The 26,747-nt window shown below is 42.4% G+C and overlaps 1 protein-coding gene across 1 annotated transcript; it reads left to right on the plus strand.

Annotated features, from left to right (window-relative positions):
• Positions 1 to 232: 232 nt before the first annotated feature.
• Positions 233 to 26,189, plus strand: LOC147673645 (protein S100-A2-like). Its single transcript, XM_086947584.1, has 3 exons — positions 233 to 374; positions 24,439 to 24,599; positions 25,387 to 26,189. The coding sequence occupies exons 2-3, from the start codon at positions 24,459 to 24,461 to the stop codon at positions 25,555 to 25,557; spliced, it is 312 nt and encodes a 103-aa protein (XP_086803710.1). The 5' UTR covers positions 233 to 374; positions 24,439 to 24,458; the 3' UTR covers positions 25,558 to 26,189.
• The last annotated feature ends 558 nt before the right edge of the window (positions 26,190 to 26,747 follow it).

Consider the following 26,747-nt stretch of genomic DNA (forward strand, 5'->3'; position numbering starts at 1 on the left):
GGTTGGCCCGCCCCAGTACTCTGGCAAGAACTCTCCGGTCTCCACCTGTACACGTTTCTTTGTTTCACTGAAAGCCCTCCTTTCTTTACACATACCATGATTTCCAGCTGGCTGCATGTGCAGTTGACAGAAAACACCAGCTTAAAGGGAACAAAAGAAAAGCCAACAGAGTCTGAGAGTAAATAACTCCACCCTACCAAGCACAGGTGCTCGACCTGGCTCCAACTTCCAGTTGTGTCACAGGAACAAACAGTAAAGAGATGTCGCTAATCACCCATGGCCTGAGGTATAAAACCAATGGCGCTATGCCTCGTCGCCACTGTCCCCGATCGCCAGCTCTTCCCGTCCAATCCTCGTCGCCAGCTTGGATCTAGGTAAGTAGGTACTTTTGGATTCATGCGATCTCTTCTCTTCATTGACTGCAGGATGAGAAGGTCGAATGATGCTTAGGGATCCCCTGACGAGGAATGCATTGTATCTATGAGTCACATGCCAACTCCGACCGCTCCCTAGCCACAGAGGTCACATTGTGTCTCATAATCCCCCAAAACAGGTTAGTCAGCTCACCTGGAAGACTCTCGCTGGACTTGTACAGACAGGAGGAACCACATTTCCAGTGATGAGGCGGCCGTTCCCAGTCCGCTCCAGCCGCTCCTCTCCCGCTCAAATTTAAGAGTCACTCACCACGTGCCTCCGGCCCTCTACAACAGCCTATGAGCCAAGGCAAATCTGTGATACAACAGGTCAAAATCACTTAGAGTGAAAAACTTTGAGAAGTCGATTTCACACTGCATATTGTATGCAAAAAGAACGAAGAACGCCCAAAAATATTTTTGACACTGCAGGTCAAATCCATCTGCAGAACTCAGGAGGCTTTAAATCACTACAAATGCTTCACCTCAACTGGGTAACGTGGAGTTGTTTTTTAAGCTGTAGGTGAACACAACTACAACATAAAGAATATATAGACATAGAGAAGGGTAACTGTGAGTAATGGGGATATTTTTCATTTAAGATTTCAATGTGACATTACATAGACAACGAAAACAAAGTTTAAACTGTCTATATTCCCACTCAGAACCCTGAGGGGAAAATAATCTCTTTTATTTAAGGGTAATATGTAGTACATGCAAGTTACATGCAGTTCTCATTCTAGTCTTTCTTAGTGGTGCCTACACTCTCTGTTCTATATTCTATGTTCCACTCTGCCTTCTCCTTGTAAGTTCCACTCTCTGGCAGTTGACCGGTTGTTGCTGATGTGGGTGGTCTGCTCTTACGCTGTCTCTTCATCTAAATAAAGAAACCTACAAGAACCACCTGCTGTCTCTGCATCTTATTTACCACAGCATTTTGGCGACGCTACTTCGAACCCTGCGTTCTTCCGCCACCTTCTGGACTCTCGATATGTGACAGTTACTAAAGAGCAGACCGTGTCGAGCTGAATCCCGCTCACGTCTCTACATACTGCTGGAGGGGACCTGACTTCGGACTTTCTACGGAACTGGCAAGTCTTTACCTGCTTCCGCCTCTGTTTTCCGTCATTTGTCCTCCTACCGTCTCTCTCCTGGTGGTCTCCTGCTCCTGCGGCGTCCCCCTTGACTCTGATGACGTCTTAGAACTCTCCGTGGGAGTCAGCGATTTCCTCTGTGACGCTTGCATGCGTCCCTCTCACTCTGCGTGACTCGTTCAACGCGCCGTCTCTTCCAGACAGCCAGCGCGTTTGTACGTCCACGTCATCACGCTGAGCGGCCATTTTGGATTGTCATGGCAACGGATTCAACTCCAGCAACGACGATGCGCTCGTCTTTTGCGCATTCGTAAAGCAAAGCTTCTTGACAAGTAAAGCTTCGTTTTTATTCTTGTTTGTAGCGTTTCTCCTTGGGATAGGCTGCCTTATTTAACTATTTGTCTACATTTCCTGACATCTCCGTGTTCAGTTTTTGTGGTGTATGACGATTTACAATCTTTACCTCACTCTGTGCTTTTCACCACAATTTTTAATATGTCTGAGCAAACACCGTTTCCATCTGGCTCTGTAGTTTTACCTCCCAGTTTTCTATCTTCACCTGGCCAGCCCAGCATTTCGTGGGAAGACTGGTTTCCCATGTTTGAGAATTACCTTGATGCACTGGATGCTCAGGAATTCCCTGCCAAACGCAAAAAAGCACTTCTGCTGGGTTCTCTTGGTAAAGAAGGACAACGTGTGTTCAGGTTCTTGCCGCAAGTTCTTTTGGCTGGTGCACAAGCCCCGTTGGATGAGTATAAGGAGGCTGTGTCTCGCCTTGAGGTCAGGTATGCCAAGGAGGAAAACCTTGTCATGAACAGGTATAAATTTTACACCAAAAGTCAAAAAACTGGTGAGAGCATAGATGACTTTGTTTCTAGACTCCGCGAAATGTCAGTGAAATGCAAATTTGGCAACATGACTGATGAGCTGATCAGGGATCAGCTTATAGTACAGTGCAATAACAAAAAAATTCAGGAACGTCTTTGGGCAGCGAAGAATCCCAATCTGCAAACAGCAATTGACTTGGCGAAGGTTGTTGAACAGTCCCAAGGGTGTATGAAAGAGTTAGAAAAAAGGGCAACTTCAAGTGACGTTGGTGAGGTGTCTTGTCATTCGTATATGTCCTCAAGTCAAGAGGATGATGACCGAGACGAAGTTGCACTTCTCAAACAGAGAAAGTTCTTCAACAAAAAGTCTGTTAATGTTAAGCCTAATAACACTGTTAAACCTTTCTCTTCTAGGCAATGTCTTAGATGTGGTAGTCTTGCACATGCTTCTGATTCGAAGTTTTGCTTCGCAGCCAAACAGGAATGCATGAAATGTGGTAAATTGGGACATTATGCTCGTGTTTGCAGAGGCAAAGCACGTCCTTCTGTTTCATATGTTAGTGATATTACAGTAGTTGAAGATGACACTGACAAAATTTTGGTGGTTGGTGATAACAGTGATCTTCAACATGAAGACCACAAACGTAGGAATAGGCCTAAGGCTCTCTTCATTATTGATGAAAAGGAAGTTTACTTGATGGTGGACACTGGTTCGCGATACACAATTATTCCCAATTCACTTTTTGTTGATTTGTGGGGTATGGGTCCTCTTTTTCCTACGGATATTTCTCCTGGTGGGTATCAGGGGGAACCCCTGAGCATTCTTGGGTATTTTGAGGCCGACATTGTGTTCTCTACCAGACAAATTTTTGGTAAGGTATATGTCTCAGAGTCTGGCCCCGCCATACTTGGATGGATACACCAATATGACCTTTGCATTGTCGTGAATCCCCGAGCTGATCCACAGGTCATGGTTGTGGAAGACTCTGATCTATCTTCTTTACTCTCTAGATTTAAAAATGTCTTTGGTGAGAGTTTGGGTCGGCTCAAGGGCTATTCACATAAAATTATAATCAAACCCAACTCTGTTCCCGTACAACACAAGGTAAGACGCATTCCTATCATCATTAGGGATGAAGTCAAGGGTCTCCTTGATGACATGTTGAGTTCTGGGGTCATTGAGCCTGTTGAGGCCTCCCCTTGGGTTTCGCCCATTGTCGTCACCAAGAAGTCTGACGGCAAGCTCCGTTTCTGTGTCGACCTCAGGTCTCTCAACCACTGTGTTGTTGCCGACACCTTCCCACTACCTAATATAGCTGAATTGGTTACCACTCTTAATGGCGCGAAGTTCTTCTCAAAGCTGGACCTCAGGAGTGCATACCATCAAATTGACCTTCACAAAGACTCCAAGTCCCTGACAGCCTTCATCACTCCCTGGGGTACCTTCCAATTTACTCGTCTGCCATTTGGTCTCAAGTCAGCAGCCAGCGTTTTTCAGCACATGGTCTCGGGCATCTTCGAAGGTGTGCCCAAGGTAGTCTACTTTCAGGATGACATCCTGATTTATGGTCAAACTGAATCCCAGCACAATTTCACCCTGAATGTTGTTCTTGAGAAGTTGTCTGATGCTGGTCTGACTTTACGGAAGGACAAATGTTTGTTTGGTGTGTGTGAAGTAGACTATCTGGGTTACACCATCACTTCCTCTGGTATTAAACCCAAAAGAAATCTATGTGAAGCCATTCGCTCTGCACCCTCACCCTCTGACAAAGACCAGCTTCGTTCCTTCTTAGGATTGATAGAGTATTACTCTAAGTTTGTACAAAATTTTTCTGACAAGACTGTGTCTATTAGATCTTTGCTTAAACGGGGTGTAAGTTTCATTTGGGGGTCTGAGCAAGAGAAATGTTTTGTGAACATCAAAAATGAAATTTGCAATGCTAAAATGTTATCCCCCTTTGATGTACGCAACAGATCTATCGTAACTGTTGATGCTAGTGCACATGGTCTGGGGGCTATGTTATCTCAATTGTGTGGGGGATCAGAAGTCACCATCGCCTTTGCCTCCAGGACCCTCACTGATACGGAAAAGAACTATTCCGTTATCGAAAGGGAGGCGTTGGCGGCCTCTTGGGCGGTTGAGTATTTTCGTACTTATTTGTGGGGCATGAAGTTCACTCTGCGATCCGACCATAAGCCCCTGATCAAAGTTCTTTCACCTGGTGGGGCAGGTAAGGGTTCTGCCCGCCTTATGAAGCTTGCGGCCAGACTACAAGAGTTTCAGTATTCGGTAGAATACATCCCAGGTTGGAGGAATGTCCAAGCCGATTGTCTCTCGAGACTATCTATGGATTGGCGTTCTCCTCACAATTCAGTTGTTTCACTTGACTCAGATGACATAGCTGTGGCCTCGGTGGAGGATGCTGTTTTTGTAGGCGAGGGTATTTTCTCTCCCAGTGACTGGTCTAGAGAAATGTCTGCTGATGCCACTCTTCAGGAGGTCATAAAACTTATAAGGTTGGGGCCTAGACGAGAGAGTGCTGTCCCTGTCGCTGTTCGGCCTTACGTTAAGGTCCTAGATGATCTTTCTATTGTTGGGGACATTATTTTTAAAGGTGAGAAATTTGTACCCCCCTTTGGGATAAGAACTAAGTTACTGGCTTTGGCACATGAGGGGCACATGGGCCAGACCCTTACCCAAAGGCGTTTAAAAGATCACTTTTGGTGGCCTGGTGTTGACTCCCAAGTTGTAGAATGGGTTGAGAATTGTTCTCTCTGCAGGGAAGGTGAGAAACGATTGAAAACTGGTCCAAAGCTTGTTGATGGTGCACATGTCCTTTCACCAAATTTGCCCTGGCATACCATTGCCCTTGATTTTATTGGCCCAATGGGTGAGTTAGGGGAGAGTGATAGATTTGCTATTGTTGTCATTGATGTTTTCACCAAGTGGTTGGTTGTTCATTTTACCAATGATATCACTTCTTCCTACTCCATCAGGTTTTTGGGGAATCTCTTTAAGGATGAGGGCCTGCCTTCTGTCTTAATCACTGATAATGGTCCACAACTCACCTCCAAGGACATGGAGATCTTCTTGAAGGAGTGTGGCGTTTCCCATCATCTTACATCCTTATACAACCCTCAGGGCAATGCTGTTTGCGAAAGAGCCAATAAAGTTGTTAAGGGTATCATACAGATGGCATCCAGTGGTGGTCACATTGTCAGGAAAATGGTGAATGAAATGTTATGGGCATATCGCACCACTCCTTTGGCTAGTGGCGATTTGTCTCCATTTCAATTGATGAGGGGACGTGATCCTGGTTTAAAGTTAGTCCCGTCATGGATGAAGGATGTTGTTACTCTGCAGGCTCAGGGTAATTTTCCAGATGATCTTCAAACTAGTGTTGCTGAGTCTACTCCAAATGTCACTCCTTCTCCTCCTTTCCTTGTGGGAGATTTGGTCAAGATCAAATTGGGCAGGTTACAAAAAGGTTTGTCCAAGTTTAAGGGCCCATTTAAGGTCAAGAAGGTGCTTGACCATTGTGTCATTTTAAATAATGGCGAGTGCTGGAACTTCAGGAGAGTTGCTCTCTACAAGAGAGAAAAGGGTTCTTCCTCTGTGTTTCCTGTGCACTCTGATGCTTCTGCTTCTCCCACTTCTTGTTCTGATGATCCTGCCACTAGTGGATTTTTGTTGGCCAATGAATCTGATGTCTCCTTACCCTCTAATGGTGCGCCTCTTGCTTCTCATGTACAAGAGGATGTCATTGTTTCTGGTGGGGGTGATGCACCTGCCCTGTTGCTTGGCCCTACCCTTGTTCCAAGTTCTTCTCTTTCTGCACGTCCCCTTAGGCCTCGGCGGCCTCCTACTTACCTACAGGATTTTGTTTGTTAAGTTTTATTTGTTTTTTTTTTTTTTTTGTTCTCAAACAACAGAAAGGAAGAAGATGTGTAGTACATGCAAGTTACATGCAGTTCTCATTCTAGTCTTTCTTAGTGGTGCCTACACTCTCTGTTCTATATTCTATGTTCCACTCTGCCTTCTCCTTGTAAGTTCCACTCTCTGGCAGTTGACCGGTTGTTGCTGCTGTGGGTGGTCTGCTCTTACGCTGTCTCTTCATCTAAATAAAGAAACCTACAAGAACCACCTGCTGTCTCTGCATCTTATTTACCACATAATACGTCTACAGTCTTATGTTGCACGAGGGCGCCAACCACATGCACTGCTGTGAATATGCTTTCCTAGTTTGAATATTAAAGACACAAATAAACATGTAGTGAAGGTGGCAGGCTCCTGCTCCAGACTGAGCATTACTAGACAATGGGAGCAGAGCTGAAGTTGTTTATGATGTCACTCAAAACCCCAAAGTGAAAAGCATCCCATTTCTGCTCTTGTCAATCATCTGAAACTGGGTGCTATGTATGCCTTGTGCAAATCACCTGCACCTGCTTTCAACATCTATGCCGGGACAGTGGAATAATGGGGGCGCAAGCACAACACTGCCCCGCTCACAAAAATAAAGCAAAAATACCTTCTCTTCTGCCACCAACCCTTACCAACCTCTACTGTTACCCTCCATCCACCCCAACTGAATAATAAATGACCTGATGTCCTCTCACCGACCCACACCCTCTCTTCAACTGTCTCCATCCTTCACCCAAATATGAATAAACACCTAGCCTCCAGCCACCCTCCCGCACCATCCTTGACACATACTCACCTGACCAAACTGGAAAGAAATACCTGCTCTCCTCTCACCCCATGTGCGACCCCTCTTCATCCCTGCAAAAAGCTGTGCTCATCCCCTCACGCTGAGAGCGGAGACCGGTCAGCAGCTCTTTGATAGCAGCCTGTCAGAACAGGTATTTTCTCCTGACAGAGCAGGTATTTTCTCCTGTCAGAGCAGGTATTTTCTTCTGTCAGAGCAGGTATTTTCCCCTGTCAGAGCAGGTATTTTCTCCTGTCAGAGCAGGTATTTTCCCCTGTCAGAGTAGGTATTTTCTCCTGTCAGAGCAGGTATTTTCTCCTGTTAGGGCAGGCATTTTCCCTTGACACAGCAGGGATTTTCCTCTGCCAGAGCAGGTATTTGTTCCTGTCGGAGCAGGTATTTTCCTCTGTCAGAGCAAGTCATTTCTACTGTCAGGGCAAACATTTTCCCTTGACAAAGCAGGTATTTTCCTGTGTCGGAGCAAGTAATTTCTCTTGTCAGAGCAGGTATTTTCCCCTGCCAGAGCAGGTATTTGTTCCTGTCAGAGCAGGTATAGCAGGTATTTTCCCCAGTTAGAGCAGGTATTTTCCCCTGTCAGAGCAGGTATTTTCCCCTGTCAGAGCAGGTATTTTCCCCAGAAAGAGCAGCTATTTTTTCCTGTCAGAGCAGGTATTTTCTCCTGTCAGAGCAGGTATTTTCCCCTGTCAGAAAAGGTATTTTCCCCTGTCAGCAGTGGTGTAACACAGGCCCCGCAGTCTCGGTGGTGCCATAGGGGGTCCCCAATCTCCAGGGGGCCCCCTCAGCCCAGTACTCTGGCTGGAGAGCTCCTAATTGAGTCTGCAAGGGGCCCTGCCAGGTACCTTGTAGGGGGCCCCTCTCAAGTTTTGTTATGCTACTGCCTTTACGAGCAGGTATTTTCTCCTATCACACCAGGTATTTTCCTCTGTCAGGGCAGGTGGTATTTTCTCCTGTCAGAGCAGGTATTTTCTCCTATCACACCAAGTATTTTCCCCTATCAGCGCAGGCATTTTTTCCTGTCAGAGGTGGTATTTTCTCCTGTCAGAGCAGGTATTTTCTCCTATCACACCAATTATTTTCCCATATCAGAGCAGGCATTTTCTCCTGTCAGAGGTGGTATTTCCCCCTGTCAGAGCAGGTATTTTCTCCTGTCAAGGCAGGTATTTTCTCCTATCACACCAAGTATTTTCCCCTATTATAGCAGGTATTTTCTCCTGTCAGAGGTAGTATTTTCTCCTGTCAGAGGTGGTATTTTCTCATATCACACCAAGTATTTTCCCCTATCAGAGCAGGTATTTTCTCCTGTCAGAATTGGTATTTTCTCCTGTCAGAGCAGGCATTTCCTCCTATCACACCAAGTATTTTCTCCTGTCAGAGGTGGTATTTTCCCCTGTCAGAGCAGGTATTTTCTCCTGTCAAGGCAGGTATTTTCTCCTATCACACCAAGTATTTTTCCCTATTAGAGCAGGTATTTTCTCCTGTCAGAGGTAGTATTTTCTCCTGTCAGACCAGGTATTTCCTCCTATCACATCAAGCATTTTCCCCTATCAGAGCAGGTATTTTCTCCTGTCAGATGTGGTATTTTCTCCTGTCAGAGCAGGTATTTCCTCCTATCACACCAAGTATTTTCCCCTATCAGAGCAGGTATTTTCTCCTGTCAGAGGTGGTATTTTCTCCTGTCAGAGCAAGTATTTTCTCCTGTCAGAGCAAGTATTTTCTCCTATCACACAAGGTATTTTCCCCTGTCAGAGCAGGTACAGATGGTGGAACACAAGGGAAGAGAGAACTTGCCCTTATGATGTAGCAGCAGTGAAACCTGTTACATCACTGCAACGAGTTTATGTTTATGTTTGTGGGATTTATAAAGCGCATGGCTCCCCAGGGGCTTCCCAGCGCTGCCGCAGTGAAGCAGAGTGTGGAAGAACATTAAGGGAACAGGCAGGTCTTAAGTCTTTTTCTGAAACTTCCTCCATATCTGGTCAGTCTTACCTCCTTGGTCAATGAGTTCCAGAACTTTGGGGCCAGATATATGAATGATCTCCCTTCCCATCTCGATCTCTTTATCCTTTGCGTGATCAAAAGATAATCAGAGGAGGACCTGAGAGATCTATTAGGGATCTATGGGGTGACTATAGTTTTTAACAGGGCTGGACCCCTATCGTACATGGCTCTGTGAGCTAGGCAAAGGGGTTTGAACCTCACCCTGGACTGGATGGGGAGCCAGTGCAGATTGTTGAGCGAAGATCTGACTGACTCTTGTCTAGGAATTTTTAGGAGCATCCTGGCCACAGCATTCTGGACAACTTGTAGACTATCAACAACATATTTGGGAAGACCCAGATACAAGGAGTTGCCATAGTCTAATCTTGAAGTCACTAGGGCCTGGGCCACCGTTCTGTGTGTCTGTTCAGGGATGAGGTCCATGACTTTACGGGTCATGCACAATATGCCGAAACAGACAGCTGAAAGTTTTATATCTTGAGTTTCCATGGACAGGTTGTGGTCAAGCCACATCCCCAGATTTTCTATAGATGACTTTGGAACAGGAGGGGGGCCGCAGTCCTCTGGCCAGCTGATTTTAGCCCAGGGACCTGTGCAATTGCACCAGAACATTAGGTCTGTTTTGTCGCCATTCAGTTTTAGATTGGAGTTGGTCAACCATTTGACTGTCTTTTCTAGGCATTGCACCAACTGAAGATGATTAGAGTTCATCTCTTCTGACAATGATACTACCAATTGTTTATCATTATCGTAAGACACAATAGTTAGACCGAACTCCTGTACAATTTGTGCTAGAGGGGTCAAGTAAACATTGAACAGGGTCGGGCTGAAGGCAGAGCCTTGAGGAACTCCATTAGGGGCCGGATATTTATCAGATAGGTTGATCGCTTCCATGCATTGGAATGGTCTATCACTTAGCAATGAGGAAAGCCATGTTTTGGCTTTATTCTGTATCCCGATGTCGCTTAACCTCTGTATAAGAATGTTATGGCCCACAGCATCAATGTTGAGAACGGTAAGGATTCTCTTTAGAACTTAGATATACAGCATTGCGGTAGTGTGTATGTGAGAGACACTGTAGTACACGAGGTCTTCTCTTGTCGTTACAGGCAGGCGTAACTAATGTTGGATATTTGCTGCTAGGAGTAAGGGTTTACAGCACGCTAACATACGCTAATATTTGTTACAGCAGCAGGTATGACTCCAAACTATATTGATTTGTACTGTGGTCTAGAGTTCATGTTCACGTGTATAGATGTTAGTCGAGTATTTGTTTGATTTTTGGTCTTTTTTCCTTCAGTGTGGTTGGTTTATTGGAACACGAAGCTTATTTGAAGTACACTCATTGGTGTGCTTATGTGAGTAGACTCGTTATTGTTTATGTGACTTTTGAGCTGCACAGTGGGCTATTGCACTGTGGGTGTTTTTCAACTTTTTGTTATTATCTATGTAATTTTGAGTTGCACAGTGGGTCACTGCACAATACTTTGTTAGTTTCTTTTGGTGATGGTATCATTCTAGTGATATTACCAATGTGCTTAGACATTATATGAGAGACTGATGTGCCTGTATATTCTAATTTTTCAGCATTGCCCCTGACGAAGGGACTCGATATTCGTCCCGAAATGCATTGGGCGGAGTGTGATGCACACAAGAATAATTTATGCATTCATCTTGTATATATGCTAATAATTTTTGTTTAACAAATTAAGAGTTATGTGTTTATGCTTAAACACAAAATGTTATTTTGAAAGATGTTAGTCTGATGAGAAAATATATGAGAAAAATATGAACTAAATAAAATGTTTAAACGTATATAACAGGTTTGATCATTAAAACATTTTGAAGTTGTGCGCCACTGAGCCTGTGTTAACTTTCTGTTAACCAGCCATATTTTCATGTCATAGTCAGAGTGTAGGGTACATTCTATCAGTCGCAGCACACAGATCATCATACTAGAACTAAGCAAGTTAAATGAGATTAAATTGGAGTGCTCGGTGCACGATTGTTCACTGTTTCGAAAATTACCCACTTTAGCTCCAGAGCACCCACAGGTACTACATATAGTTCAAAATGTCTTTTGATGCAATCGCATCTTTAACTGAAAATAGAGCAATAACAAAAGGATATACAACGGAACAGGCAACTGAAATATATGGCTTAATTGGAGAAGTCACTAATCTACAGGCACACAGCACATCCATAAGTCAACAATTGAAACAACTAGAATTTGTCACAAGACGTGAACTCAATCAGAGATTACATGCATCTACGTTGGTTCAATACCACAAGGTAAAACGAATTCCAAGGGGACTCAGGTTATCAATTAAACCTATGCTATACCGTTTGAAGAATAATCCACAGTTCATGGAGAAGTGGTACCAGATATTGAACAAATGCTCATTAGATTTGATTCTTCTCATCATTGAAGAATTAGCAAGAACTATTGATGAGCTGAAAACTGAAATTTTCACGATTAAATCAGATCTATCGGAGCGAATGACAGAAGATGAACTCGGGAGATTTTTGCGTGATTTAAACATCAAACTGGAAGAATACGAAAAAGAGCTGCAGGAAACTAAACTGAGAAAGTTTAAGAGAGATACCATCGACTATAAGTTGAATGAGGCATACACCTGGGCAGAGGTGTATGCCCAGAGACGTTTCACTCGACGACCTACGACAACTTCGTCTGAAGAGAGCTTAGCAACAGATCGAGATATAGATTCATCACGTGCACCTATCAAAACAACACTGTCAACAAACACCACTCAAGCTGAGAAAGCAAGTACTTCAAGCCCTCAGGTCTCTTTTTTAACCGAGGTTGTGGAAATAGACCGCCCGCCAGAACAGGAACCAACAAAAAAACGAGGAGAGGACAAAGAAAAAGAGAAGGAGACACAAGTGAAAAAGGGACTGAGGAGTCAGGGGAAACCCTCATAATAAATATCTCTAAACATTCCCTGACTAAACATGAAGAGAGAGTTTTAAACAAAGGCATAACATTTGTCCCTACTTATATGGGCTCCAAATTTGATGACGAAGTGGCTTTCTACAAGTTTATGAGAGTGTTGAAACTAAGGAATTTTTTTGACAATGTTGTTCCAACTGATGATACACAAGGGGAAAGGAAAGTAGAAATTTTTCGACCAAAAAGTACATTTGAGGCACCTACCTCACACAAGACCCTTGATCTCTTCGAAACATTGGTGATGAAGGATATGAAGAAACTGAACTACAGACAACACAAAAAAACACTGAATAATCTGAATAGATTGGAAAGAAGTATATTGGTGCAATTATCACAAAAGACAGAACTGACATTTCAGAAGGCAGATAAGGGGGGTGCTCTGGTGCTTATGGACACTGAATTGTATGAACAAAAAGTGGAAGAACACGTCAATGACACCAATACTTATTTATTGCTTCAAAAAGATCCAACAAGCGAAATTCAAAACATATTGCAATCTCTAATTAATAAAGCCATTGATGAAGATTGGATTACACCTAACATGGCCAAATTTCTCATGCCACAGAACCCCAGCAAACCTAAGATTTATATGCTGCCAAAAGTGCACAAGTCACTAGAAAATCCTCCATTTCGACCCATAGTGGCAGGCTGTAATTCAATTTTTGAACCGGCTGGTCAAATAATTGATTATTTTTTACAACCGTTTATCCAGAAATGGCATACATACATACAGGATACAACTGATTTTCTTGTCAAACTGGCATCTGTCAAATTACAAACTGGCACAGAGTATATTCTATGCACCATAGATGTAGTGTCGTTGTACACATCAATTGGACACATGGATGGACTGGAGGCTGAAGAATGGATGTTGTTGCAACATCCCGAATTGGAAATCAATCCTGTATTTCTATTAGAGTTGACACAATTTTGCCTAAAGAACAGTTACTTCCAATGGGCAGAAAAATTTTATATGCAGTTAAACGGAACATCTATGGGCTTTACTGGGGCTCCAGTATTTGCCAATACTTACATGGCAAAATTTGAGGAAGAATTTGTTTTTGGTCACAAAGAATGGACGGAACATCTAGAATTTTTTTGTCGCTTCATAGACGACATTTTCTTGATATGGTCTGGTACTGAGGCACAACTAGATCACAACATCACGTTATTGAACTCAAGGAATCCACGTATCCAGGTGACACATACTATCAGTAGATCAAAGATAGCATACTTGGATGTCATGGTCCAACTGGATGGAGAAAGGATCAGCACTTCCTTATACCGTAAACCTACGGACAAGAATAGCACGTTACTTTATCAAAGTTTTCATCCTCCGAATTTATTGAAGAATCTTCCATACTCTCAATTTTTGAGAATCAGGAGAATAGTCACGGAAGAAAAAGAGTGTTTGGAATTGCTTAATGAATACAAGGACAACTACAAAAGAAGAGGCTATCCAATGGAGATACTAGAGACTGCGCAAAACAAAGTAATCATGAAAAATCGTACCGATCTACTTGTACAAAAACCCAAGGATAAACAGAAACTGAATGTGTTTGTTTCAAAATACTCAGTGAATTCACAAAAACTAAAAAACATCATACGACATAGATGGGAACTTCTTCAACAAGAAAGTGATTTTCATAATAGCTTTTGTGATAAACCTGTGTTTGCTTACACCCGGTCAAAAAATCTCAAAGAACTGTTGAAACATTCAGAGTCTACTAAAAAGATGGAGTACAAAGGGATGAAGAGATGCACTAACTGTGTGCACTGTAATAATGTTATGGTTGGTAATACAATTATGCATCCTCAATCTGGAAGAAGCATAAATTTGAAATTTCAAGGAGACTGTAACAGCAATCAGGTTATTTACACTATAAAATGTCCTTGCGGACTTTTATATGTTGGGAAAACTGAGCGTAAATTGAAAATCCGCATTTCAGAACATAAAAGCAGAATACGTAACAAATCCATGACATCTTCCCTAGCAACACATTGGCTAGACAAAAAACACACGATAGCCCAAATCAGATTTACCATCTTAGAGATAGTATCCATGACAGAGGGTTGTGACAGAAATAAGAAATTACTGCAAAGAGAGTCTTTTTGGATTAAAATGTTGGAAACATTGACCCCTGGGGGATTAAATGATCGGATTGAGTTAAGCAGTTTCTTGTAATAATTGTGAAAAGACGTAGACATGGGTATGTCATTTGATTCCACATCATTGTAGATCATCATCCTTTATGTTTCTATGTTTCATTGATTTTATCAGTTTTATGCATTGATGACATTATTGTTTCATATTGTGTGATACTTTTCTGATACATCTTTAATTATGTGTGTATATTAATTGATTCGTGTTCAGTCTCACACATGTAATACACTGTTTACATATTGCTCTATTCGTTCTTTTCTCCCTGTTCTTTCCCCTGCTTTATTTCTTCTACACTCCTTTTTATTTTTCTCACGTCAATCTTTGTTTTATGTGTTTTTATAATTTTGTGTCCTATCAGAATATTGATTTCCATATACTTGGTGTTTATACAGGCTTCGAGATATGGTATATCGCCAGGCGCATTTTAGCATCTGAATTCGGATAGATGTTGATCAGGAATTATACTGCGGATGGAGAACAATCTTAGTTTAATACTCGCGTTCATGAACTATATAGATCTGTATGTGTCTTTTGACTTGCGATATGTTTTACTATCTGTCATCTGGGTCTATAAGCAGGAAGACAACGGTAGTTTAGCGAGTTTTGAGTACTGTGTAGGCATTAAGTTTTGTAGCAGGGTTCATTTTGGTCATTTTGTGTAATACCATTGACACTCACGGTCCTGGGTACAACTGATTGTCACTCGGTTATTTATTTCCGCTACGTTTTGTAGTCTGGTTTAGTTACCTGGCAGCCAGGGTTAATCAGTTAGCCCCTTAGAATCGCTGTAGTACGGTTTCCGCAGTAACGCATCACGCGAACCTTTAGATTGATAGGGCTTACCTGATTGGTTCATCATTTTTTCTGTGACCTATTGAGAGGCGAGTTACAAATAGGTGCTTCTTTAACCTGTTCTAACTAGAACGCGGGACATCTCGTGTGTCGATTTGGCGTTCGTGTCGATTTCCGAAGGAGCCGTGTCAGTTTGGGGATTATTTAAGAAGTTGTGGTTGATGTTGAGAACGGTAAGGATTCTCTTTAGAACTTAGATATACAGCATTGCGGTAGTGTGTATGTGAGAGACACTGTAGTACACGAGGTCTTCTCTTGTCGTTACAGGCAGGCGTAACTAATGTTGGATATTTGCTGCTAGGAGTAAGGGTTTACAGCACGCTAACATACGCTAATATTTGTTACAGCAGCAGGTATGACTCCAAACTATATTGATTTGTACTGTGGTCTAGAGTTCATGTTCACGTGTATAGATGTTAGTCGAGTATTTGTTTGATTTTTGGTCTTTTTTCCTTCAGTGTGGTTGGTTTATTGGAACACGAAGCTTATTTGAAGTACACTCATTGGTGTGCTTATGTGAGTAGACTCGTTATTGTTTATGTGACTTTTGAGCTGCACAGTGGGCTATTGCACTGTGGGTGTTTTGGGATTATTTAAGAAGTTGTGGTTGATGTTGAGAACGGTAAGGATTCTCTTTAGAACTTAGATATACAGCATTGCGGTAGTGTGTATGTGAGAGACACTGTAGTACACGAGGTCTTCTCTTGTCGTTACAGGCAGGCGTAACTAATGTTGGATATTTGCTGCTAGGAGTAAGGGTTTACAGCACGCTAACATACGCTAATATTTGTTACAGCAGCAGGTATGACTCCAAACTATATTGATTTGTACTGTGGTCTAGAGTTCATGTTCACGTGTATAGATGTTAGTCGAGTATTTGTTTGATTTTTGGTCTTTTTTCCTTCAGTGTGGTTGGTTTATTGGAACACGAAGCTTATTTGAAGTACACTCATTGGTGTGCTTATGTGAGTAGACTCGTTATTGTTTATGTGACTTTTGAGCTGCACAGTGGGCTATTGCACTGTGGGTGTTTTTCAACTTTTTGTTATTATCTATGTAATTTTGAGTTGCACAGTGGGTCACTGCACAATACTTTGTTAGTTTCTTTTGGTGATGGTATCATTCTAGTGATATTACCAATGTGCTTAGACATTATATGAGAGACTGATGTGCCTGTATATTCTAATTTTTCAGCATTGCCCCTGACGAAGGGACTCGATATTCGTCCCGAAATGCATTGGGCGGAGTGTGATGCACACAAGAATAATTTATGCATTCATCTTGTATATATGCTAATAATTTTTGTTTAACAAATTAAGAGTTATGTGTTTATGCTTAAACACAAAATGTTATTTTGAAAGATGTTAGTCTGATGAGAAAATATATGAGAAAAATATGAACTAAATAAAATGTTTAAACGTATATAACAGGTTTGATCATTAAAACATTTTGAAGTTGTGCGCCACTGAGCCTGTGTTAACTTTCTGTTAACCAGCCATATTTTCATGCCACAGCATCAAAAGTCACGCTTAGAACTAAGAGAATAATGGTGGCTGATCCTCCTCTGTCCAGTATCATTTTTAGTTTATCTGTGATTGTTAGGAGGGCTGACTCTGTACTGTATCCTGGGCTGAAATCCATGTACCTTTTGTGCAGAATGTTATTTTCCTCCAGGGCCTGTGAGATTCTACAATCAACATGTTTTTCTACTACTTTGCCCAGAATGGGTAAGAGTGAGATGGGGCAGAAATTCCCCCAAACCGATGGATCCAATTGTTGCTTCTTGAGCAAAGGCTTCACAATGGTGTGTTTACACATCTTAGGGACTATTCCAGAGCTCAGTGAAAGTAACCAGATTAAATCCAGTTATTCACAATAGAGGCTTCCAATGGAAACTACATACAACACTGAGATTGCTTGGCACAGCACACCCTACCCACCACAGTGCAGAATACGGATAACCCTTTATTGGACACGGCAGGTTATATTATCCATCTTACCTTTAGAACAGTAAACCGACATCGCTTACAGCCTTGCTTCACTACATAGCCCACAGCTGGGGAAGGGTGCGAACCCAGCAGCACTTCCCCCTTACATGAGCAGAGATAGGGGAAACATAAGGTAAAGTGGTGGGAAAACAGGATTTACTACCACTAAGAAAGCTCTCAATTCAGAGTTTGAATTCCAGGAGGCAGTGGTAGATCCCACTCTAGGGTTACAGAATAACTGATTGGCATCACTAGGTCAACCCAGATTCACTCAATTTTTAACCTATCTAAAGGTAATTAGGGGGTTAATATCAATTGTCAAGCATCTTGTGGCCTGAGTTAGAATTTAGCACACAGGTTATTTCTCATATTACCAATGTCAATGGATGTAATTAAATTGTAATACGGTGGACGGGACATGCGTTACTTTTGAGACGGCGTAACCCATCCACTGAATTCCTATTTAGGCCCTTAGTTGAATATAAGGGGGGCATGGTCTGAATACAAAACTGCCACAATTAGCTCCCCAAACTGTCATGTTTAGGCTAAGATGGCACCTGCTGTACTCTGATGCCATGTAAGGCCAGCAGCAGTCAGCTAAGCAGAAAATGTCAGTACTTGGAACCTAGGCACAGCAAGCATGGCTGAGCACATGCGCATACACCACAGCTAATAACAATCTTGTTCTGGCTACACCGAATGCAAAATGTGAAGCTGAAGTGCCCATTCAAAATTTCATGAACGCAAAAAATTGCAAAATTCTGGATAAAGCCTGTGTCGCTTGCGCTTGAATTAGTTTAAAGGACAAAGTAAAAGTAATTTGTGGATATATATCATCAAAACAGCACAATATTCACATGGGCAATACGATTATTTAAAGAGTAACTCAGTCTGCGAAGACCTAAAGAATAATAGCATTTAGTCAGGTGTTCAGATCGACCAAAAAATATTTAAATAAAATCAAATGAAACCCATTACATGAAGCAGAGCCAAATCTTCCCCAAAGGATGAAAGGCAACGTAATATGCACATCTCTTTCTCACCCTTCTTCGATCTAATCTACGCATAAGCACAGATTCACAACTGGAGTGACATAAGAGGCAAAACGCACTACTCATCTGGCATCACAGCAAAACACCTCCCATACAGGGAACACTCAGAACCCACACGCTTCCAAACAACCTGAACCTTCAGAGTAGTGTGCCTCACATTCACGGAAAGTGCTTTGGCACCTTGTTTGTGGTGTGAAGCTTTATTAAATGCAACTTTACTCTAAATATATTTACTTCCTAACGCATAAAATATATATATACCTTCCATGTACTTATGTATCTACGTATTTATTATTTTGCTTCTAATTTAGCATTTTCAATTGTACTACCCTATATCTCACACTATAACTCTCGCAATATATCCTCTACCTCCACTGTGACTCATCTCAAATCTCATTCTATTACTCTCTCCAATGCATTACCCTATTTCTCACCCTATACCTCTATCAATACATCCTCTACCTCTACTGTCTCATTCATCCCAAAACCCTTACCAGCACTATGATCCCCAAAATAACCCTTTCTAGACTCTTCCCACCTCTACCTCTCCTTGCATCATCTCATACCTGTTACTTTTAAGATCTCCCAAACAAGCCTTTCTAATCCCTTCCCTCTGACTCCTCCCACTCCACCACCCCCTTTACTCACCCCAAACCCCCTCCTACTGATACGAACTCCAAAAATGAATAAATAAATACAAATTCTAGACCCTTCCCTCTTCTATCCCTCCACTATTCCTTTTCAATCCAAATAACAGTCTAACATGTCCACCACTCACATTAATGTCACATTTCCCTATACTAATTCCCCACTAATCCTGTTTGGGTTCCGGAGTAGCATGCTACTCACCAAAAAGGGCTTCAACACCTCATCAGGGTTGGCAAGCGCTGTATAAGTGCAAACCTTTTCCTCCTCTATACCTCGAATATCCTTCTCAATCGAAATTACAGACTAACATACCCACCGCTCAAATCACTTCCATATTTCACTATACTAATTCACCACTTATCCTTTATGGGTTCTGGAGTAGCGGGGTACTCGCCGAAAAAGCATTTTGACGCCTCGTCAGGGGTAGTAAGTGCTATATAAATGTAATTACAATATAATACATTACAATACAATAAATGCGACAGTAATACAGACGGTGGGCCAATGCATGCAACCATTAGCAATAAGTCACAATATACTACCCAAGCTACACCAACATCCGTATTGTCATGTGGAGGGGCGCATGGATATCTTTACACACACATCACTTTTTTTCACAGCACCCTGTGTCCACATAATCCATAAGAAATCTCAATGAAACCAGAAATAGTCCAATCAAAGCTTCTGTCTTGAAGTCTTTAATTTCCACAGATTAGTGATATTCCAATATCACGAATCTGTGGAAATTAAAGACTTCGAGACAGAAGCTTTGATTGGACTATTTCTGGTTTCATTGAGATTTCTTATGGATTATGTGGACACAGGGTGCTGTGAAAAAAAGTGATGTGTGTGTAAAGATATCCATGCGCCCCTCCACATGACAATACGGATGTTGGTGTAGCTTGGGTAGTATATTGTTGCATATGTGACCTGGATTCGGCTGAATCTCAGGACAAACTGACACTTTGGTGGGTAGGTGTCATATATCCTGAAGCACCCAGGCCTTGGTTGCCATAGATACGATCAAATTATTTCAGTACAACTGGCATTACTTTGGAGATAGTGCGGTTTATCGTAAGCAAACCCATAATCTATGCTCACATTAGCAATAAGTCGTAATGAGACACCAATATTTATCATTCAATAGCTGTGTACCTTATCATGTTAAAGTATTATTCCTGATTTATGTGAGGCAATAATTGTGTCTATGACAATATATTGTGGTGTATGCACTGAGACTTGCGACATGTCCATGACGGCTTGTTATGTTATATCACGTGCTATTTGTACAGCAGGCTTCTACCACTAGGGTAGGCCATGCACACCCGCTATGTCAATTTCACGTGCCTATCAAAACGTCACCACGCCCCTCCTCGCCAGCGTGGCAGCGCAGAGGATCTAGGAAGCTCACCTCATTGTCGCCCACTCGGAGATCTGCCGAACCCGAGAGACTAATCCTGGCATAAACAAGCAACACAGAGCAGTCGTTGCACAAGGAAGGCTGTTGCACACTTCCTCCATTTGTCAAAACCACAAAATATGAGACTTTGATCCAATGATTAGTCTGGAGTCTCAGAGTATGAACAATGGCGGTTTTGTAATCGAGGCTGTTCGAAAGTATTGTTAACTTTCAGCAGTAGTAAAACAACATACAACTGCATTCTTCTTCAAAGACCAGCACGCTTCAACGACGTTGCAATTATTCTTTTAAGTGCATTAACGCTTCCTTTTTGCTCCAATAATGGCTTTCCTCGAAGGCGATCAAGTTTTATTTCAACGCCAAGGTCCGCCCATGTATCCTAATCGAAGGACCCTCAACACTATGAAACTCAATGAAATGGCACCAGCTACACTGGCCAAAACAATGCATCCACAAGACAATCAACATTACATGCCATGAGCTTGAAGTGCCTCGATGTGCTAAGACCAGTACTAAATTTACAAAAACACACAAGTGCAGGTAGCCACATATTAATTAGGAGACCGCTGCTTAGAGGTGGGCATGCCACTGAAAGCTCAAGCCAGGCCCTAGCCTGAAGCCTGGGTCTGGCTCAGCTTGAGGTCTCTTTGGAACCCCAGGCCCACAACAAGCCATGCTTTAATGTGGCTTCTGCCTGTCACCATCTCTCTCTCTACCTTCACGCATAGAGGTAAAAACAAAGGCCCGATTCATAAAAGTAATCTGAGACAAATTCCTAACTTTACGGCTTTCAGTATTCATACAAGACATTTAGGAGTGCTAAAGTTAGGATTTTTTCTCAGTTAATCTTAACTTTTGGTCTTAAGTTAAACTTAAGACAAATTTAAGTTTAACTGAGACAAAATCCTAACTTTACGACTAGGATTTTGTCTCAGTTAAACTTAAGTTTGTCTTAAATTTAACTTAAGACATAATCTTAAATTTAACTGAACCAAAATCCTAACTTTAGTATTCCTAAATGCCTTCTGTGAATACCGAAAGTCGTAAAGTTAGGAATTTGTCTCAGATAATTTTTGTGAATAGGGCCCAAAGCATTGACATTTAAGGTAACAAGGATAGACAAATACATACCCATTTGGTGTCTGATTTGTACAAAGTAAAACCAGACACAAAATATCCCCGTACTAAATACACTTTTTTGAATCTTGAAGAGACTTTACCATATTTTAAACAGTGTTTGTTTTATGATTTACATGGCAAACATGCTCAGGGCTCGGCTCGTGCTGAGGCTCTAAGAGCCAAGTCAGACCCTTGGCTCGGCATGCCCTGTAAATTGGTGGCTTGTCCACATCTACCCCTGCTCGCCTAGTCAAATGATGGGGTTTCCAAATACCATGGTTGTCTTGTCTACATCCCACCTTAAACCTCTTTCTTCCACCACCCTGCACTTCCTGACTCTTTAATGCACCTTTTCAGGTCTTATTTTTAAAAAAATCCACATTTTATTGATTTTACAACCAAGGTGAGAATTGGCGCGCCACGTGCAACATAGGCATAAAATACAGCACCATGAGTAGCACTGCAAAAACATGGCAGAACAACATTTAGTAGTAAACCAGAGCCTGACCCACTCCTCCCATTTGTGTATTGGGTGCATCAATGCTGCGTTGGCGTATGTCTCCCACATTGGACCATGGTCTGTCTGTGCAGGGATTTAGCTTTATGCCCCTGAGCCCCGCCCAATCCTTCCAAACTTTATAGTGTTTCTGGGGGCATTCCCTTGCCATATATATTGGGCGTTCCAATACCATCCAGACCTTGGCCCATGTTTCCACAGGGGGGCTGGCGCATCTTCCCAAGCCCTAGGAATGTCCCGCTGGGCGATAATCACACCTAGCCAAAGAAGCTCCCTCTGGTATCGCGTTACCCCTAGATCATCTGTGCTGTGAATAAGGATGAGTCTGGGGTGCCGAGGAATATGCCATCCCAGCACCCCTTCCAACCACCCCAGAACACTGCTCCAGAAGTGGGATACTGCAGGACAATGCCAGTATGTGCGGGTATGTCTCCCTGTGGGTCATCGCTCCTCAGGCAATTCACTGTGAGAATCCGGCCCATGGGCTGTACCCCGACTCTAGTGAAGTAGACGCGGTGGAGCAACTTCAGTTGTATTAGTCTAAAGTGGGAGGCTATTACCGCCTCTCTGCGGGCCTCTACCGCCTCCCTCCAATCATCATCATCTAGCTGACTCAGCTCTCCCTCCCATGCCCTCCTCACTACCACCTTTGGATGCAGGTACTTTTTTTTAAATCCCTGCTTCCCCCCTTTGTCCCTGTTTTCTGCTTCTTTCTCACTCTCTCGAAGTCTGACAATGAAAATAAATCCCGGTTCCCAAAGATGAGAACCAGTTCCCAACACCTGCAACTACTGGCACACATTAAGCACTGGGAAATCAGCCAGGTCAAATGTCATGTACATAATGTCAAGTTGATGTACCCCCCATGTGATGGTCTGTTTGACACTGTCATGGTTGTTGATGTTGTGACACATTTCTACTGACTGACTCATTGACTATGCCCAGTCAGTACCAGCTGCCTGTGTGTGGGCGTAGCTCAAAGGGCCCTTGTCACGTCATCCATGGATAGAGTAACCACATAGCTCTTTCTTACTGGGGCCGCATGTTTCCCAGTCTTTACTTTTATCATTACAATTAAGTGTGAGCTGGCTCTTTAATTCACTCAGTTCACTGAATCAAAGTAAGTCCAACACATTATGAGCCATGTGAATGTCACAGAGCAATAAGGAAAAGAACAATAAGCTACAAAATGTGTATGAAATGAAAACTGGGCGCGGTACTCTGAAGGAAAAGAATCATATGGTCGCCCTGTTAATAGAAGACATCTCAGACCCCTGGTTTGAGCAGCAGTGCCACATTGGTTTAAGAAGTTGTGCTTGCAGGGAAGAAAGGAGAAAAACAAAAAAAAGTGATCCCTTAAGGACTATTAATGTATTCGATTTTAAACCACGTATTTCTTTTCAACAGAGTTAGCGAATCTCGTTTTAACTTTTAGCATTAAAAATACTACTGTATTTTTCATTTTCACCCGTTTAAGGGGGGGAAATAGCCCAATACATGAAGACACTTCTACAAACCTGCATATAAACTGCATGTGAAAGGTTCTCAGTTTTCCAACCTAATTAATTTAAAGCCACAACAGTGGTGGAGTACTTTGCTGCCAAACTGACAGTCTGTCCGCTTAGAGGTATGCAGAACGTCATGTTTCCTCCAGTGGTGCCCCCACTGCTCAATAGCCTGTACCTTACACCAATGGCCTGGAAAACTTAGGGCCCTTGGTGTAAATACCTCAGACCGACGGTCTCATGTACTTTTTTTAGGTCGAGCCTGGGCAGCGCATTCGCTGCTCTGCGAGGCATGCTGTATTGAGGTATGGAATAGAAGCTCCGTCCATTTCCTACCCATCTTTTCAATTGGCTCCTGTTACTGTCCTTTCTGAATGCTTGTAATAATGTGTTGTAATTTTATGACCTTTTACTATGTATTATTCGACATCTAATGTTTAATATGTATTTTTAGAAGTATTTTTATAAGTAGTATTTATTGTATAGGGCTAGGTGAATGCTTTTATGACAAAATGTCGAATAAAGCTTACAAATTGAATTGATTTTGATTCATGAATAGGCTTGTTAGTCCCTCCTTAGTACCGCCTTGTTCTCTTTGGAATCACCAGGAAAATCCTGGCGGTCCCGGACACAAAAAAAAAATCTTGACCCTCACACACTGGGAGAAATCTCCCAGGGTGGCGGGGTCATTTTTTTTACTTTATAAAAACAAGTGCTTTGGGAATTTGCTTTTATACAGCTAAAAAGCATGTAAAGTGGTTGCATGAAGCTTGGTGGCCGCTCAGCCAACTTTGAATGACCTCAGAAGGGCAGCTTGAGGCACACAGATCTCCTCCCAGAAGGCAAAGATCTTTAAATACGGTGGGCAGAAGTCCACTTAGCAGCAGAAATTATTACATCCACTGCCCTGGAGGACGGCGAGCCACTCACCAAAACCAAAATTTGGACCTAAGTATGAGAACAAGTCTAAATGCCAATGCCAAACTGTGTCACGGGCAAGTGGAATATAGGTGAAATTGGCTAACATTCTGTCATATTTCTGCAAATTGTGCTAATTTTTCATAAAAACTGGTAACATCTGGCTAACTTTCACTTTGGCGCCTCTTTCTCCTCCTTTGACACAGCTCTTCCTCTCCATTGCAGGTTGAACAGAAGCTTTCAAGATGGCCGTCACTCTTGAACATGCCTTGCTCTTCATATGTGATGTCTATAAAAACTACGCCGGGAAGGGTGGAGACCCCTGCACGTTGAACAAAGATGAATGCATTGCACTGATACAGAATGAGCTCCCACATATTTGTGGGGTAAGTGTCAATACCAGCCAGCATTCTAGGCAAAATCCTTGCATCATGGTTGGCGGGCATAGGACTTACTAGCTGCTGAAGTTGACCTACTTTACAACTGTATCAGGCTCCAACTTGCAACCTCACTAACAATGTCAGCAAAGGGAATACTTTAGTGATGCGTAAGTGTAGTTCTCCAGCATCCTGAAGCTGGAGAGCTACATATATTGTATTGTGTTGTAATTGCATTTATATACCGTTTACAACCCCTGACGAGGCGTTGAAAGGCTTTTTCGGCGAGTGGCATGCTACTCCGAAAGCCAGCAGGGATTAGTGGACATGTTAGTCTGTTATTTCGATTGAAAAGGATAGTAAACTATAAACATACCTAGTACAATGGTAAACATAAATAAATTAAAATATATACAAGTGACTCCATGACGTACTCAATGGGGCTGGAGAAAGACTTGATGAGTGTTGACTATAACTCAGCCACATATAAAGACACTTATGATGATCATTGAGCAGACAGGTTTAAAACTCATTGGAGGAAGAGAGTGGGAAAACCCAGACTGCCCGTTCCTTAACTGTACCTAACATCGTAGAGCACGGGCAAATCTTGGTTTAGGTGTTAGAATTCTACTGTATATATAGAATGAAGAGAACAGGTGATATTACGCACAGTCAACTTGATTTATGGATTGTTGCCCTAACAATAACTTGCAAATTTCAGTGTCTTAGACAGCGACTTTCATAAGTTTCCCTCTTGATGTTTTTGTAACGTTCATTTTCCTCCTCTGACCAACAGAAAGAAGTGAGTAAGGAGACGTGTCAAAGACTGATTGGCGAAATGAACACCAACAAAGACGACTGCGTGGATTTCCCAGAATACCTTGTGTTTCTGGCCCGTGTGTGCATGGAATTCAACACATACTTCTCTGATCCCAAGTGCCAGCAAAAGAAGGGCCCTTGCAAGTAACCCTGGGAGAGAAGGAACAACAAAACGGTGCTCTGCCTGCTGAGATTGGTTATGTATTCTGCAGCTACAACCAGTCCGTGGCAGACATCTTGGATTGGGTTTTAATCTCCCCCTATTGAAGAATAGCTGCCACTTTAGTCCGGCTCATTGAGGGCCTGGCTAAAGTGAGCAATGTAAGGAGGGTGGGAGATGCTACACAGTACTGGAAGGAATGTGTCAGTCATGGGATGGGCTTCTTCTCTTCATTATTGTCCCTCTAGGCTTTAGCATCCCACCCACAGACAAGCTGAGCTGTCCCCGGTCAAATACAAGTAGCTACTCCATTGCTGGGTTCATCATTACATTCTGATATTTTGAAACCTGCACATATGACAACTCAAAACTGCAAACATCAGTGAAAACCCATGATTGAATTAGCTACTACCTCTTGCCATGTGACAATGTGACATCAGCCACCCTCACTCACTGCCATAACTCCCATCTTCTATAGAGGGTTACCTGTATTTTCCCCCAAAAGGCAAAGCAGTTTTCGCCAGCGCGTTTCAAATATATATTTTTAATTGTGTTTTTCATAGTTTTCAAACAAGATAATGTACAATACGGTGTACCATTAAACCAAATTTACTATGTGACCTGTGCGTATTTCTTGTACACTTGCTGTGTTGCATTGTATTGGATTCAGAATGTGTCTCGCGCGTTGCTGCAATAGGTGGGGGCCCAAAGTTCTCAATGGAAACTGCCACAGGTTAAGGGGCTGCCTTTAAAGAACAAACAAAAAACTGAAGTCCTTTTGGTTTGTTAAGTTCTGTTAATATTAGCAGAATGAGTCTGTACGTTCCATTGTAGGTCAGTTGCATTGCTTTCATTACTTGTGTTGGGATGCCAGACTCCTGCCAGATATTCAGGAAATCCACATAAAATAAATGTGTTTACCGAAAGGATCCAGCTGTTTTTGTGAACTTACAGGTGACTATATTCAGGGCCACTGCATTATACAATGTTGGAGCATTTGCCGAATAAATATGAACTTTCCACAAAATCCACCATTTGCTTCATAATCAGCAGATTTTAACAAAACAAAATTGTTTCTAGCTCAAGAGGGGATCAAAAGTTACTTAAAATGACCCGACGTATTGCTGCGAAGTGGAAGGCGCTTAGCAAAAGTTGAATGGTCAGCTTTCTGTTGACTT

Source organism: Lissotriton vulgaris, chromosome 12 (genome assembly GCF_964263255.1).
Source record: "Lissotriton vulgaris chromosome 12, aLisVul1.2, whole genome shotgun sequence".
In the NCBI taxonomy this organism is placed as follows: Eukaryota; Metazoa; Chordata; class Amphibia; order Caudata; family Salamandridae; genus Lissotriton; species Lissotriton vulgaris.

What these genes read in the sequence shown, in the direction of transcription:
- LOC147673645 (XM_086947584.1), top strand. Translation starts at nt 24,459, where the DNA reads ATGGCCGTCACTCTTGAACATGCCTTGCTCTTCATATGTGATGTCTAT. An exon ending in AGCTCCCACATATTTGTGGG is followed by an intron (nt 24,600 to 25,386) that starts GTAAGTGTCAAT and finishes TCTGACCAACAG; the next exon opens with AAAGAAGTGAGTAAGGAGAC.